Genomic DNA, 15,063 nt, shown 5'->3' on the forward strand with positions numbered 1-15,063 from the left:
AGTGAGCTGAGGGAGATAAGAGAGAGTGGTGAGAGGGGAGCTGCGGTGCAGGGATTATGTTATAATGTGGAGGCTTTGGGGACCCGGAGAAAAGGAAGGCCACCGTTTTGGGGTGATGGGGTGAGCCATCCTTAGAGAGAGAGGGCACTGCTTGATGTAATCCTCTGCTGTTTGGTGCTCCAGGGGCTCATTTGACCCTCGTCAACCCCTGGTTGGGGGGAGAACGGCACCAGAAAGCATTATTAAAGCCTCACTCTCCTCTCCTCTCCTCTCCTGTCCTCTCCTCTCTCCTGTCCTCTCCTCTCCTCTCCTGTCCTCTCTCCTGTCCTCTCCTGTCCTCTCCTCTCCTCTCCTCTCATCGCCTGTCCTCTCCTGTCCTCTCCTGTCCTCTCCTCTCCTCTCCTCTCCTTTCCTGTCCTCTCCTACCCTGTCTTCTCCTCTCCTCTCCTGCCCTCTCCTCTCCTGCCCTCTCCTCTCCTCTCCTCTCCTCTCCTGTCCTGTCCTCTCCTCTCCTGCCCTCTCCTCTCCTGCCCTCTCCTCTCCTGCCCTCTCCTCTCCTGCCCTCTCCTCTCCTCTCCTCTCCTGCCCTCTCCGTCTCCTGCCCTCTCCGTCTCCTGCCCTCTCCTCTCCTGCCCTCTCCTCTCCTGCCCTCTCCTCTCCTGCCCTCTCCGTCTCCTGCCCTCTCCGTCTCCTGCCCTCTCCTCTCCTGTCCTCTCCTCTCCTCTCCTGCCCTCTCCTCGCCTGTCCTCTCTCCTGTCCTCGCCTGTCCTCTCCTCCCCTGTCCTCTTCTCTCCTCTCCTGTTCTCTTCTCTCCTCTCCTCAATTCTTCTACCAGTGCCTATCAGATTCCATTGTCCTCCGTTGAACCATACTGCTGACACCAGACTCTATACGCACCATCCACTGAGGGAGATAAGAGAGAGTGGTGAGAGGGGAGCTGCGGTGCAGGGATTATGTTATAATGTGGAGGCTTTGGGGACCCGGAGAAAAGGAAGGCCACCGTTTTGGGGTGATGGGGTGAGCATCCTTAGAGAGAGAGGGCACTGCTTGATGTAATCCTCTGCTGTTTGGTGCTCCAGGGGCTCATTTGACCCTCGTCAACCCCTGGTTGGGGGGAGAACGGCACCAGAAAGCATTATTAAAGCCTCACTCTCCTCTCCTCTCCTCTTCTCTCCTGTCCTCTCCTGTCCTCTCCTGTCCTCTCTCCTGTCCTGTCCTGTCCTCTCCTCTCCTCTCCTCTCATCGCCTGTCCTCTCCTGTCCTCTCCTCTCCTGTCCTCTCCTCTCCTCTCCTCTCCTCTCCTCTCCTCTCCTCTCCTCTCCTGTCCTCTCCTCTCCTCTCCTCTCCTCTCCTCTCCTCTCCTCTCCTCTCCTGTCCTCTCCTGTCCTCTCCTCTCCTGTCCTCTCCTCTCCTCTCCTGTCCTCTCCTCTCCTCTCCTGTCCTCTCCTCTCCTGCCCTCTCCTCTCCTGCCCTCTCCTCGCCTGTCCTCACCTGTCTCGTCCTCTCCTGTCCTCTCCTACCCTGTCCTCCACTCTCCAACCCTGTACTCTCCACCCCTGTCCTCTCCTCTCCACTCTTCTCTCCTCTCCTCTCCACCCCTGTCCTCTCCTCTCCTCTGTTCTCTCCTCTCCTCTCCTCTCCTGTCCTCCACTCTCCTACCCTGTCCTGTCCTCTCCACTCCTGTCCTCTCCACTCCTGTTCTCTTCCCTCCTCTCCTCAATCCTTCTACCAGTGCCTATCAGATTCCATTGTCCTCCGTTGAACCATACTGCTGACACCAGACTATATACGCACCATCCACTGAGGGAGATAAGAGAGAGTGGTGAGAGGGGAGCTGCGGTGCAGGGATTATGTTATAATGTGGAGGCTTTGGGGACCCGGAGAAAAGGAAGGCCACCGTTTTGGGGTGATGGGGTGAGCAATCCTTAGAGAGAGAGGGCACTGCTTGATGTAATCCTCTGCTGTTTGGTGCTCCAGGGGCTCATTTGACCCTCGTCAACTCCTGGTTGGGGGGAGAACGGCACCAGAAAGCATTATTAAAGCCTCACTCGCCTCTCCTCTCCTCTCCTCTCCTCTCCTCTCCTGTCCTCTCCTCTCCTCTCCTCTCCTCTCCTGTCCTGTCCTCTCCTGTCCTGTCCTACCCTCTCCTCTCCTGTCCTCTCCTCTCCTGTCCTCTCCTGTCCTCTCCTCTCCTCTCCTGTCCTCTCCTCTCCTCGCCTGTCCTCTCCTGTCCTCTCCTCTCCTCTTCTGTCCTGTCCTCTCCTGTCCTCTCTCCTGTCCTCTCCTCTCCTCTTCTGTCCTGTCCTCTCCTCTCCTCTCCTCTCCTGCTCTCTCCTCTCCTGCCCTCTCCTCGCCTGTCCTCTCTCCTGTCCTCGCCTGTCCTCTCCTCTCCTCCCCTGTCCTCTCTCTCCTGTCTCGTCCTCTCCTGTCCTCCACTCTCCTACCCTGTCCTCTCCACTCCTGTCCTCTCCACTCCTGTTCTCTTCCCTCCTCTCCTCAATCCTTCTACCAGTGCCTATCGGATTCCATTGTCCTCCGTTGAACCATACTGCTGACACCAGACTCTATACGCACCATTTCTGCCATTAAGGGAAACTCACTGTTCTACACCAGTGCTTCATCGTATTAACCCTGTGAACCTGGGGAGGCTGGCAGAGGTAGAAACTGCAGGACAGGTTCATTTGTAATACACAGAATGGAATGAGTACGCGTTACAAAGAGCAAATGAGCAAAACGAGCTACATTTTTTATTTCCTTTACTATTATTACTTTTATTTTATGTGTTTTCCGTTTTTTTGCATATTAGGAAAGTGTTGAAGTGCACACCTTCGATATAACAAACAACAGTTTTAGGATCATTAAATACTTGTCATTTGTGAATTGGATTCACTCTATCGTCTGCCATAGGCTACTGGGTAAGTGATACATGGCTTGTAAACAAACCTTTGTTTGAGGACGTATTCAAAAGCAAGGACCGTTTGATCATCTAATTATGTGTAGTTATGTTTTATTAGCATGCTGTGATGTGCTTAACAGGCAGTTATATGTTCGTAGCGAAGTTGTTTTTAGCGCTAGCCTGCTAGTAGCTCTATTGCGTGTGTTTTGATTCAGAGGTCGTTGCTCCGCTATTTGGTTTGAGGTGTACCAACATTCAAATAAGCATATCTTCTTCAATTACATCATTTGAAAGCTTACAATCTGCACTCTACAATCATAATCTGGAAAAAACTGAATAATGACATTGGACTAGTTATTCCCTAAAGCACCAGCTGCTGTCACATGTGTACAGAACAAGGGAAGTAGGTCTTGAGATACAGTGGGGTGCACACATCTGCACAAGGCCTTTTTCCTTGTTTTATTATTTTGAAACTGTAAAAAGTCAAAAAATAAAAAATAAAATAAAAACGATCTAGCCTTAAAATGTGATGATAATATGTGTCATGTTTAACTTTGTACCATTTAGAGGTTAGGTTTGCTTCTTTTCACTTAAAAGGCATTTTGACGAGGGGTGCCAAAATCGTGGCACCCCCACTGTATGTAACATATCTGTAGATGTACGACTAGAGACATAATTGTCGAATTATCACGGTGAGTGACGCAGGGTTTAGTCACATGATGACGATGAACTATGATGATTATGAACTACGACTTCAAGGTTTTAAATGTCTCGCATCAAGCGATCGAAAGGAACCACTCATGTGAATTTCACACCGTTTAACCGCCGGAGACAGATTACCTCAAACACAAAACTGCTCGAAATTGCTTTTCGGCAGCATGTCATGTCATGTGGAATGAAGAGGGGGGCTTTCAACAAACTTCCTGTATTGGCTTTGTTCCTCCCAGACAGCGTTTAGACCAGAAGGCCCTTTTGCTTACCAGGCAAGTGGACCCATAAGTGAGATTACTGTCCGCCGGAGAGAATCTTCTCTCTTCTGTTGTTGCTAAAGCAGTGTGACGGTGATAACTCTGTTCTAACTGATGTCTGCTGCGGCTGAAGGCCAGGAGGAAGACGTTCACACCACGTCTGAGTGGAGAGCTTTCACAGCGGCACAAAGCTTTTACAGTAACACACACACAAAGCTTTTACAGTAACACACGCACACACACACACACACACACAAAGCTTTTACAGTAACACACACACACACACACACACACACAAAGCTTTTACAGTAACACACACACACACACACACACACAAAGCTTTTACAGTAACACACACACACACACACACACACAGCTTTTACAGTAACACACACACACACACATACACACACACACACACACACAAAGCTTTTACAGTAACACACAAACAAAGCTTTTACAGTAACACACACACACACACACAAAGATTTTACAGTACCACACACATACAAGAGTGGACGTGTGTATGTGTGTGCCTGTGGGCGCGTGTTTGACTGTCTGTGTGTGTGTGTGTGTGTGTGTGTGTGTGTGTGTGTGTGTGTGTGTACACAGGAGACAGATGCGCAAACATCTTCTTGTGGTTGTCAGGCGACAGAGCGGTGGCTCTAGTGTGAAGTGCTTCTGTCAGCATGCGACCACTGACCTCCGACCTCCGACCTCATCTCTTATCATAACAGACTTCACTACAGAGGCGACACGGACGCTCACACACACACATACACACTCGCACATAAATACACGCACACTAATGTGTCTCTCTTTTTAGCCTTGGAGACAGATCCATTATTCACCTGATTCACACTGAACAATGTTACGTCATCTGTTTGCTCTCATTGAAATGCGAAGAGGAGGACAAGGGAGGGAGGGAGGGAGAGTGTGCAGGGGAGAGAGAGATGGAGGGAGGGAGGGAGAGGGGGCAGTGTAGGTGAGGGAGAGAGAGAGGGAAAGAGAGAGGGAAAGAGAGGGGGGGAGAGAGAGATAGAGGGAGGGAGGGAGGGAGAGGGGGGGGCAGTGTAGGTGAGGGAGAGAGAGAGGGAAAGAGAGAGGGAAAGAGAGAGGGGGGAAAGAGAGAGGGAGGGAGAGAGAGAGGGAAAGAGAGAGGGGGGGAGAGAGCAAACTATTTTCCGTCCGAAGAAAAAACCCCATCAAGGTGAACACTTCATACCCACATCCCTCACAAAGGCAACAACTTGCCTGTCTAACCCCTGGAACACACACACACACACACACACACACACACACACACAGACTTCAATGGGCTTCATTGGCATTGGAAAACAGCCTTTGGCGTGGAAAACAGCCAAAGCATTTAAAACGGTAGATTATTGACGATGTACCGTGTTGTGTGCAGACAGGCGCTGAGGTAGACAGCTCTCTACGTGTTGTGTGCAGACAGGCGCTGAGGTAGACAGCTCGCTACGTGTTGTGTGCAGACAGGCGCTGAGGTAGACAGCTCGCTACGTGTTGTGGGTCCCGTTGTGTTTGTGTTCCTGGTTCTACCTTCTCCTGCGCCAACAGCTCAGGCTGCTGCTGTGATGTCACACTGTGATGTCACACTGTGGTATTTCACCTCACAGATACGGGAGTTTACCCCTCTCTCTCTCTCGTACTCTCTCTCTCTCTCAAACACACACTCTCTCGTCTCTCTTTCTCTCTCTCCTTAGCGCCCCCTGGCCAGTACAGGCGGTACGTCACTCACCCTTGTCTCTCACAGTCCACCAGGATGCGGACCAGGATGCCCGTCACCGCGACGAGGATGGGGTAATGGTCCACACTCTCCAGACCTGCCACCGGAGGGCGCAACAGAGGCTCGGTCAGTAGGGCAGGGGGAAGAGACACACCGTAACACAGGGGGGAAGAGACACACCGTAACACAGGGGGGAACATACACACCGTAACACAGGGGGGAACATACACACCGTAACACAGGGGGGAAGAGACACACCGTAACACAGGGGGGAAGAGACACACCGTAACACAGGGGGGAACATACACACCGTAACACAGGGGGGAAGAGACACACCATAACACGGAGGGGGGGGGAGACATTGGAACATGGGGGGGGAGAGAGAGAGTGTAACACAGGGCAGGGTAGAGAGACACCGTAACACAGAGCAGGGAACATAAATCTCTTCGTGACCTCATCAGATGAGGTGTGGTTACACTACTCTGCCTTCTGTTCCTTTGATTAATTGACTTCATTTCACCAGAAAAGTGCAAAGTTTCCCTGGGAGTTCTTTTAATGACGTCCTGTAATCTCCAGTTGCTCAGCCTGTCACCCAGCCTCGCACACGCACACACACACACACACACACACACACACACACACACACACAGACAGAAACGCAGGATGACATTATTTTTATGATGTTGTAATCCACGGGCTGTGTGTGTGTGTGTGTGTGTTTTTGTTTGTGTGTGTGTGTGTGTGTGTGTTTTTGTTTGTGTGTGTGTTAATCCACAGGTTGCATGCATGTGTGTGTGCTAATTCGGTGGCTGGATTATATTATATTTTCACTGATCATAGCCTCATAGCCGGTGGCGTCACACTGTTTGACCGTGGTGGATGTGGCCTAACGTGGCTGTTTCTGAGCCTCGAGTCCCTGAGACCTGGGATGACGTTGTGCGTACGTGTGAATCAGCTGTCGGTCACCTTAAAGTGTCCTGACTTGAAGTTACGTAAACTCCATTTTCATTAACTCATTCAGTGCCACGGGTGAATAAAGTCTACAAAATGGTCAACATTCCGGAGCGGCATAAATTATGATGCTTCACTTTGGAGCCAATCAAAGTTGTTTTGTTGCTAGGTAAACACCACATGAAACACTTGGCACTCTAGGTGGGGAGTGTTCCAGAACTCTTTGGCAGCTGGTGAGTTAGAGACTTTTCAATGAAGCAGCATTTTAGCCCGGGACAAGGCTTGGTCTAGGGCTTGGACTAGGCGTCGTCAAGGGAAACGGATCATAAAGTGCCCTGCGTGTTATGATCATGTGACCATAGATGGGGATAAAGGTGAAAGGTGAAAGGTCATGATCGTTACCTGGGAGACGAAGGTTGACCACACGGTCGAACAGGTTCCTCTCTGCGGTCACTCTGTTCAACACCTGGTTCAGAAGCTGGAGGGAGGAAGGGAGGTGAGGAGGGGAAGGGGGAGAGGGAAGGAGAGGGGGGAAGGTAGGTAGTAGGTAGGGAGGGGGAAAAGGATGGAGAGAGGGAGGGGAGGGAGGTGGAGGGAAGGAGGGAGGTGGAGGTAGGTAGGGGGGAGGGAGGGAGGGAGGGAGAGCGAGGGAAAGGGACAGAGGGAGAGAGAGAAAAGAAGGGAAAAATAGTTAGTCACTTAGTCACCAGACAAAGAACAGACTTCATAACTGATGTTAAAAATAATAATGATTTGAGTTGCATGGAGCAGTTATGAGGCTTTTAAAAATGACAACATTGCTACATTCCAGCTACATGAGTCCTGCTCTTTGTTGATGGTAGATTGGGGGGGGGCTGGGCGGAGGGGTGAGGGAGGGAGGAGGAGGGTGGAGGATGGAGAGAGGAGAAGGGTGGAGGAGGGAGAGAGGAGGAGGGTGGAGGATGGAGAGAGGAGGAGGGTGGAGGATGGAGAGAGGAGGAGGATGGAGAGAGGAGAAGGATGGAGGAGGGAGAGAGGAGGAGGATGGAGAGAGGAGGGGGGTGGAGGAGGGAGAGAGGAGGAGGGTGGAGGATGGAGAGAGGAGGGGATGGAGGATGGAGAGAGGAGAAGGATGGAGAGAGGAGGAGGGTGGAGGAGGGAGAGAGGAGGAGGGTGGAGGATGGAGAGAGGAGAAGGGTGGAGGAGGGAGAGAGGAGAAGGATGGAGGAGGGAGGGAGGAGGAGGGTGGAGGAGGGAGAGAGGAGGAGGGTGGAGGATGGAGAGAGGAGGAGGGTGGAGGATGGAGAGAGGAGAAGGGTGGAGGAGGGAGAGAGGAGGAGGGTGGAGGAGGGAGGGAGGAGGAGGGTGGAGGATGGAGAGAGGAGGAGGGTGGAGGATGGAGAGAGGAGGAGGATGGAGGGAGAAGGATGGAGGAGGGAGAGAGGAAGAGGGAGAGAGGAGGAGGATGGAGGATGGAGAGAGGAGGAGGATGGAGGGAGAAGGATGGAGGAGGGAGAGAGGAGGAGGGAGAGAGGAGGAGGGAGGAGGATGGAGAGAGGAGAAGGGTGGAGGAGGGAGAGAGGAGGAGGGTGGAGGATGGAGAGAGGAGGAGGGTGGAGGATGGAGAGAGGAGGAGGGTGGAGGATGGAGAGAGGAGGAGGATGGAGAGAGGAGAAGGATGGAGGATGGAGGGAGGAGGAGGGTGGAGGAGGGAGAGAGGAGGAGGATGGAGGATGGAGAGAGGAGGAGGATGGAGGATGGAGAGAGGAGAAGGGTGGAGGAGGGAGAGAGGAGGAGGGTGGAGGATGGAGAGAGGAGGAGGATGGAGGATGGAGAGAGGAGGAGGGTGGAGGATGGAGAGAGGAGGAGGGTGGAGGAGGGAGAGAGGAGGAGGGTGGAGGATGGAGAGAGGAGGAGGGTGGAGGATGGAGAGAGGAGAAGGGTGGAGGATGGAGAGAGGAGGAGGGTGGAGGATGGAGAGAGGAGAAGGATGGAGGATGGAGAGAGGAGGAGGGTGGAGGAGGGAGAGAGGAGGAGGGTGGAGGAGGGAGAGAGGAGGAGGGTGGAGGATGGAGAGAGGAGGAGGGTGGAGGAGGGAGAGAGGAGGAGGGTGGAGGATGGAGAGAGGAGGAGGGTGGAGGATGGAGAGAGGAGGATGGAGAGAGGAGGAGGGTGGAGGATGGAGAGAGGAGGGGTCTGGAGCAAGGCTGGGATCAGCTCGTTATTAATGCAGCAGCACAGCGTGTTCTACGCTCAGGGGAGAGGAAACGCTGGCAAACACACACACACACACACACACACACACACAATCCTTCAGGGAGGCACTCTGTCAGCAGGTGAATTAGTAACCTGTCCTGCAGCTACCGCAGCCAAGATGCCACACACACACACACACACACAAGCACATGCGCACACAGACACACACACACAAACAAACAAACAAAGTAAACAAGGGACTGCAATCATTCCCTCTCTCTCACACACTGCACACACACAAACAGGCAAACACACACGCACGCACGCTCATGCACACGCACGCTCATGCGCACACACACACACACATACAGGGCTCGTTTTGGAGTGCCAAGACCCAAGACCTCCAAACAGAGCCACAAGGGGTAGTGGTTGAAAATCTTCCCCTATGAAATGGGACAACCCTTCACGACCGATACGTCATCAGCAGTCGTTTAAATAGACGCTGTGCGGATGACGCGTTAATGTCTGTGTGGTTGATGATGCTATGAAAGCGATGACAGAACCGTTTGTAAACAATGTCATTTGTCAAATAAATACCCTGTTAAAAAAAAGTTATATGGCAAGCACAAGCACCCACCCCCTCGCCGACAAAACACCCGTCAATCGAAATCTCAGTTGAACGGTTTCTAAAATTGGAAACCACCCAACTCTAGTTTCAACTGAATATTTAATTCTTTACTGTTTTAGGAAGTGATTATTGTACACCTGGGTCCTCAGCGTTGTTGTTTGTTTACTCTGTTAACCCCCCCTCTCCCTTCCTCTCTCGATAACCACCCCAATTAACGCCTTTATATCAACCCTTTCTTCAGCTGCCAACGAGGCTTGAAATGTCCTGTGTGAAGGTGATAGTTAGACACACTCCATCTGAACAATGACTCCACTTCATGAAAGAGAAAAAAAGTGTTTCTGAGCTGTCGTTTTCTCTTTCAAAGTATTGAGGTGCGCTTGATCATGTTGTGCATTTGAGTGACATCTAAAGCGGGGTACACACATAAGGAATTTCAAAATCTTAACAGAAATCTTATCTGAGACAGACCCCACACATGAAGAAACAAAATCTTGGATTTGAACAGCCTTGATCGTGTTGTGTGTGGTGTGCGCCAATTTCCCCATTTCAGCACCCCACACACATAAAGATTTTCCACCCTAACCACAGTCTAAAAGCGCTAATTTCACCAAACAATCTGGCAACCCTATGGTTTCTGGTCGGAAGTATTGAACGCATTTCACATTTACGATTGCCTAACAGGGTTATTCATGTAAAAACAAGCAAGAATTCACTGAGCAACATCGTGACGCTTTTAACAACGATGTAATGGAATGGACTGCAATTATATAGCACCTTATTCCAAAGCGCTTAACAATGGCCTCTCATTCACCTATTCACACACCAATGACGGCAAGCTACCACGCACGCTCATTGGGAGCAATTTGGACACCTCGACAGGAGGAGCCGGGGATCGAACCGCCGACCTTGCGATCGTTAGACGCCGGCTCTCCCTCCTGAGCCACAGCCACCCCACAATGTCTTTGGGGATCAAGGATAGTTACTTTATCATGAATAAATAGTTTAATTTGCCTTGAAATGTTTACATAGTGGCGCCGGCAAGTTCAAAAATCACCTCAACCTCAACGTTATTTTGACTGACACATCAACAGAACTATCCCTTCCTCTCCGAGCCTCACCTGAGCCAATCGTCTGAGCAGCAGCTCTGCGGAGGGGCGGGCCCAGTCCAGGAAGATCTCGGGGACGAGAGTGACGGTCATCTCCAGGACCCTCAGCAGACTGACCGACAGGTCGAAACACGTGGCGCAAACCTTCAGCTGCCTGGTGTCCACGAAGTTACGCTCTGGACGCTCCGCCGCCTGCTGGATCTGAGGGGGGGGGGGGGGGGGATTGGGTTAAAAAGTGTGCAGACACAGTTCAGTAGAGCCAAGAGGCTAACTCTACCTCACACCAGATCTGGGTAGACATTTTCACAGTATCTCCTCCTCCTCCTCTACCTCAGACAGTATCTCCTCCTCCTCCTCCTCCTCCTCTACCTCAGACAGTATCTCCTCCTCCTCCTCCTCCTCTACCTCAGACAGTATCTCCTCCTCCTCCTCCTCTACCTCAGACAGTATCTCCTCCTCCTCCTCCTCCTCCTCTACCTCAGACAGTATCTCCTCCTCCTCCTCCTCGTCCTCCTCAGACAGTATCTCCTCCCACTCCTCTACCTCAGACAGTATCTCCTCCTCCTCCTCCTCCTCCTCCTCCTCCTCAGACAGTATCTCCTCCCACTCCTCTACCTCAGACAGTATCTCCTCCTCCTCCTGCTCCTCTACCTCACACCAGTTCTGGGTAGACATTTTCATAGACACACAAGTTATAATCAATAATACTACTAATAATTCATATTATTGTTAGTATTATTAATTAATAATAATTAATTAATTAATAATAATAATAATAACAACATAATCATACATCTATGGAATGTCTGTTGGTGATGAGTAGTTCCAGCCAGCCAGAGCCAGGGTCTCTTACCTCCTGGATCATGCCGATGAACTCGGAGAAGGCCCAGTTGAGCTGGTTCAGGACGCTGTTGAGGAAGCTTGCGGCCATCTCCCGGTCCTGACTCAGCAGGTCCGCCATGTGCCTCTGGAGCAGGAGGGACGGGCACGGCTCTGCAACCAATCACAACACAGCTCCACTCATCACAACCAATCAAAACACAGCAACACTCATCACAACCAATCACAACACAGCTCCACTCATCACAACCTATCACAACACAGCTCCACTCATCACAACCAATCACAACACAGCTCCACTCATCACAACCAATCACAACGCAGCTCCACTCATCATAACCAATCAGACAGCAGCTCCACTCATCACAACCAATCAGACGGCAGCTCCTCTATTCATCACAGCCTATCACAACACAGAGCCTCTAATCACAATCACATTGCAGATCACACAGCTCTGCAACCATCACAACACAGACCCACTGGTCACACATGGCTCAATCAGGGCACTAGGTAGTGATCCACACACACACACACACACTAGTGTTGTTCCGATACCGATACTAGTATCGGCATGGCCACCGATACGCACAAAAATGCTGGTATCGGTATCGGCGAGTACTAAAAGTACTAAAGTTATTTTGTTTGTAAATGTTCACTTGCTGTTGCACTACTACTACGACTGTTTTATATCTTAAATGGATATTGCACTGATTGGCATCTGTGAGAGCCACATTTCAGGTTTTATAAGGGGTTGATTTTCTTGTCACCATACCAGGTAGACAATAAAAAAAAGTATTCACTCTCTGTTGGTATTTTTTCCTGTTTTACAAAGGTTTTGAGCAGTGCCAGACTAAGTGTTAGCAATAATTTTACATCGAGGTGAGTATGCGGCTCAAAAAACATGTTTTTTTGTTTTGTTTTTTCAAACGCCGTGGTATCGGATCGGTACTCGGTATCGGCAAGTACTGCACGGTCAGGTATCGGTATCGGTATCGGGATCAAAAAATGGTATCGGAACAACACTAACACACACACACACACACACACACACACACCTTGATGAAGCTCATTGTGGTTAAGTGAAATTAGATAAAGAGTCTCTGAAGGTAAACAGGAGAAGGTGTGTGGACGGGAGTCTGAGAGTTTCATCTGACATTTAAACGATCTGCAATTACCTTCCACTTCCACCTCTGCCACTAACTGACTGGAATGAGATAATTAGCACTGATGAGGCATACTAGGTTGATCAACCTCTGCTGTTTCCATTACAATGACCAGGACAAACAAACAGACAGCTGAGGGGATGTGTGTGTGTGTGTGTGTGTGTGTGTGTGTGTGTGTCTGTGTGTGTGAGAGTGTGTGTGTGTGTGTGTGTGTGTGTGTGTGTGTGTGTGTGTCTGTGTGTGTGTGTGTGTGTGTGTGTGAGTGTGTGAGTGTGTGAGTGTGTGTGTGTGTGTGTGTGTGTGTGTGTGAGTGAGTGAGTGTGTGAGTGTGTGAGTGAGTGTGTGTGTGTGTGTGTGTGTGTGTGTGTGTGTCTGTGTGTGTGAGAGTGTGTGTGTGTGTGTGTGTGTGTGTGTGTGTGTGTGAGTGTGTGAGTGTGTGTGTGTGTGTGTGTGTGTGTGTGTGTGCGTGTGTGTGTGTGTGTGTGTGTGTGTGTGTCTGTGTGTGTGAGAGTGTGTGTGTGTGTGTGTGTGTGTGTGTGTGTGTGTGAGTGTGTGAGTTTGTGAGTGTGTGAGTTTGTGAGTGTGTGAGTGTGTGACCCGATCCCGATTCCCTTTCCTACCCCTACAGCTCTTTTGGAGTGCCAAGACCCAAGACCTCCAAACAGAGCCACAAGGGGTAGTGGTTGAATGTGTGTATAATGTATTGAAATTACATTAAATTATATAACCCATCAATAATATTACATAATAACAACTGCTCGGATTAGATCGCGGGTTGTTTTGGTTTAATAAGTGCCGCTATACAGCTATAGCGTCATATACCATCAAGGGGGGTAAATGCGACATGGAAGGTATAGGTTAAAATGCGCGCCTATCATGCACAAATCAGCCTAATATAGATAACATAGATAGATAACTTTACATTAAATATGTCTACCATCATCCGCTGTCAAACGCCACAGGTAATCATTTATTTCTAAATAAACAGGATTGTACATCTCGGAAATGTGAATCGCGTGTGCTTGACGCGACTGTCATGCACAAATCAGCCTGTAACATTAGACACAGCACATCGGCATAAGAGCGATTTTGTGCGCATTGAAATGACATTAAACTAAGATAATAAGATGGTTATCATAATTGTTCTAATCTTTAATAAGTAATTACAGAAAAAGTAAATGACATTTGTGGTTGTCTTCCGCATTGCTTAGAGCGAAAAATGATTTCTGTAGATGATTCGCAAAGCATCCTGGGGGGTAGGGTTACGGCTCCGAATCGAACGTGGTCCTGAAAAATCTCCAAACGTGGAGCTGTGGATAGCCCTCCCCCTTCACCTCCATGAAAACATGACTGGGACACCCCTACCCTAACAGTGAACGCGCAAAAACTGAGCCGTAGGGGTGAAAACTCAGCCGGAGGGGTGAATTGGGATCGGGCCTTTGTGTGTTGTACTGTATGTATGCTTGCGTGCCAGCGTGTGTGTGTGGATGGTACTGTGACATTGGCCCTATCCCGCCTCACGCAGACCCAGAGATGGCAGCTCTCTGCTGGGCACAGAGGCTGCCTCCTACCCCTGGAGGCTCACCGAGACAAGGTCATTACACCGATGCTACAGACCCCCCAGATCAGAGGGGATGAGAGGGAGTGTGAGTGTGTGTGAGTGTGTGTGTGTGTGTGTGTGTGTGTGTGTGTGTGTGTGTGTGTGTGGCGAGGGACTTGCTCTCAATAAAAGTGGAGAGGAAAACCAATGGTTTGACAGGACAGGACAGTGTGTTCTCCTCGAGCACAGATAACCTTTAGGTTTAATGAGGTTGTGAAGACAATAACCCTGCCTCTCAAACACACAGCCCTGGCTCTCTCAGGAGGGATTACTGACTTCTGTTCATTTAATTGACCTTTAGCTGTGAGTTTTTTTTTTTAATTAACATTTATTTATGTCCCTTGAGATTAAAATCTCTTTTTCGAGGGAGACCTGGCCAAGATAGCACACCAATACAAATACAAGGTTACAAAATAAAGGGACACTGTGTGTACGTGTGTGTGCGTGTGTGTGTGTGTGTGTGTGTGTGTGTGAGTGTGTGTGTGCGTGCGTGTGTGTGCGTGCGTGTGTGTGTACGTGCGTGCGTCAGATTGATGTTTTGTTTTCTGATTGAGATGCAGGCCTCGTGCAGCAGATTAATGTTTACTAGACATTAATCTGACCTACACAAACTGGCTGATTGATTTTATTGACAAATGATTGATTATGTCCTGCACCGTGTCAAGTAGCTTAGCCTTTATAACAACCTCTCTCTCTCTCTCTCTTCTCCCCACCCTCTCCACTCCCCTCTCTCTCCCCCATCTCCTGTTGTTCATTTCCAAGCCCTCTCTGCCCCCGCCCCCCTCTTCCTCCTCCTCCTTCCCTCCCTCTCTCTCTCTCTCAATCACCCCCTCCATCTCCAGTGGTTCATTTCAAGCCCTCTCTCCAGGCCTCTCGTCACTGTCAGCTAGCCACCCCCCCCCCCCCCCCCCCACCCCTCCTGGCCCAGGGGGTTAAACACAATGACAAGGCGTTGTGTGTAAAGGTCAGTCGGTCTGTTCACAACCACC

General features: G+C 50.2%; 1 protein-coding gene across 1 annotated transcript in view; it reads right to left on the reverse strand.

Moving 5' to 3' along the window:
• rnf123 (ring finger protein 123) overlaps window positions 1-15,063 on the reverse strand; it is a gene marked incomplete at its 3' end in the record, with an annotated part of 162,270 nt that overhangs the window by 90,043 nt on the left and 57,164 nt on the right. The window contains exons 32-35 of the mRNA XM_080545540.1: window positions 11,325-11,464; window positions 10,484-10,672; window positions 6,965-7,040; window positions 5,624-5,708 (exon numbers count right to left, since the gene is read on the reverse strand). Coding sequence (XP_080401666.1) covers window positions 5,624-5,708; window positions 6,965-7,040; window positions 10,484-10,672; window positions 11,325-11,464 — 490 coding nt within the window. The remainder of the gene's footprint in view (window positions 1-5,623; window positions 5,709-6,964; window positions 7,041-10,483; window positions 10,673-11,324; window positions 11,465-15,063) is intronic.

The sequence above is a fragment of the Nansenia antarctica genome, assembly GCF_963989245.1.
Source record: "Nansenia antarctica genome assembly, chromosome: 15".
Classification (NCBI taxonomy): domain Eukaryota; kingdom Metazoa; phylum Chordata; class Actinopteri; order Argentiniformes; family Microstomatidae; genus Nansenia; species Nansenia antarctica.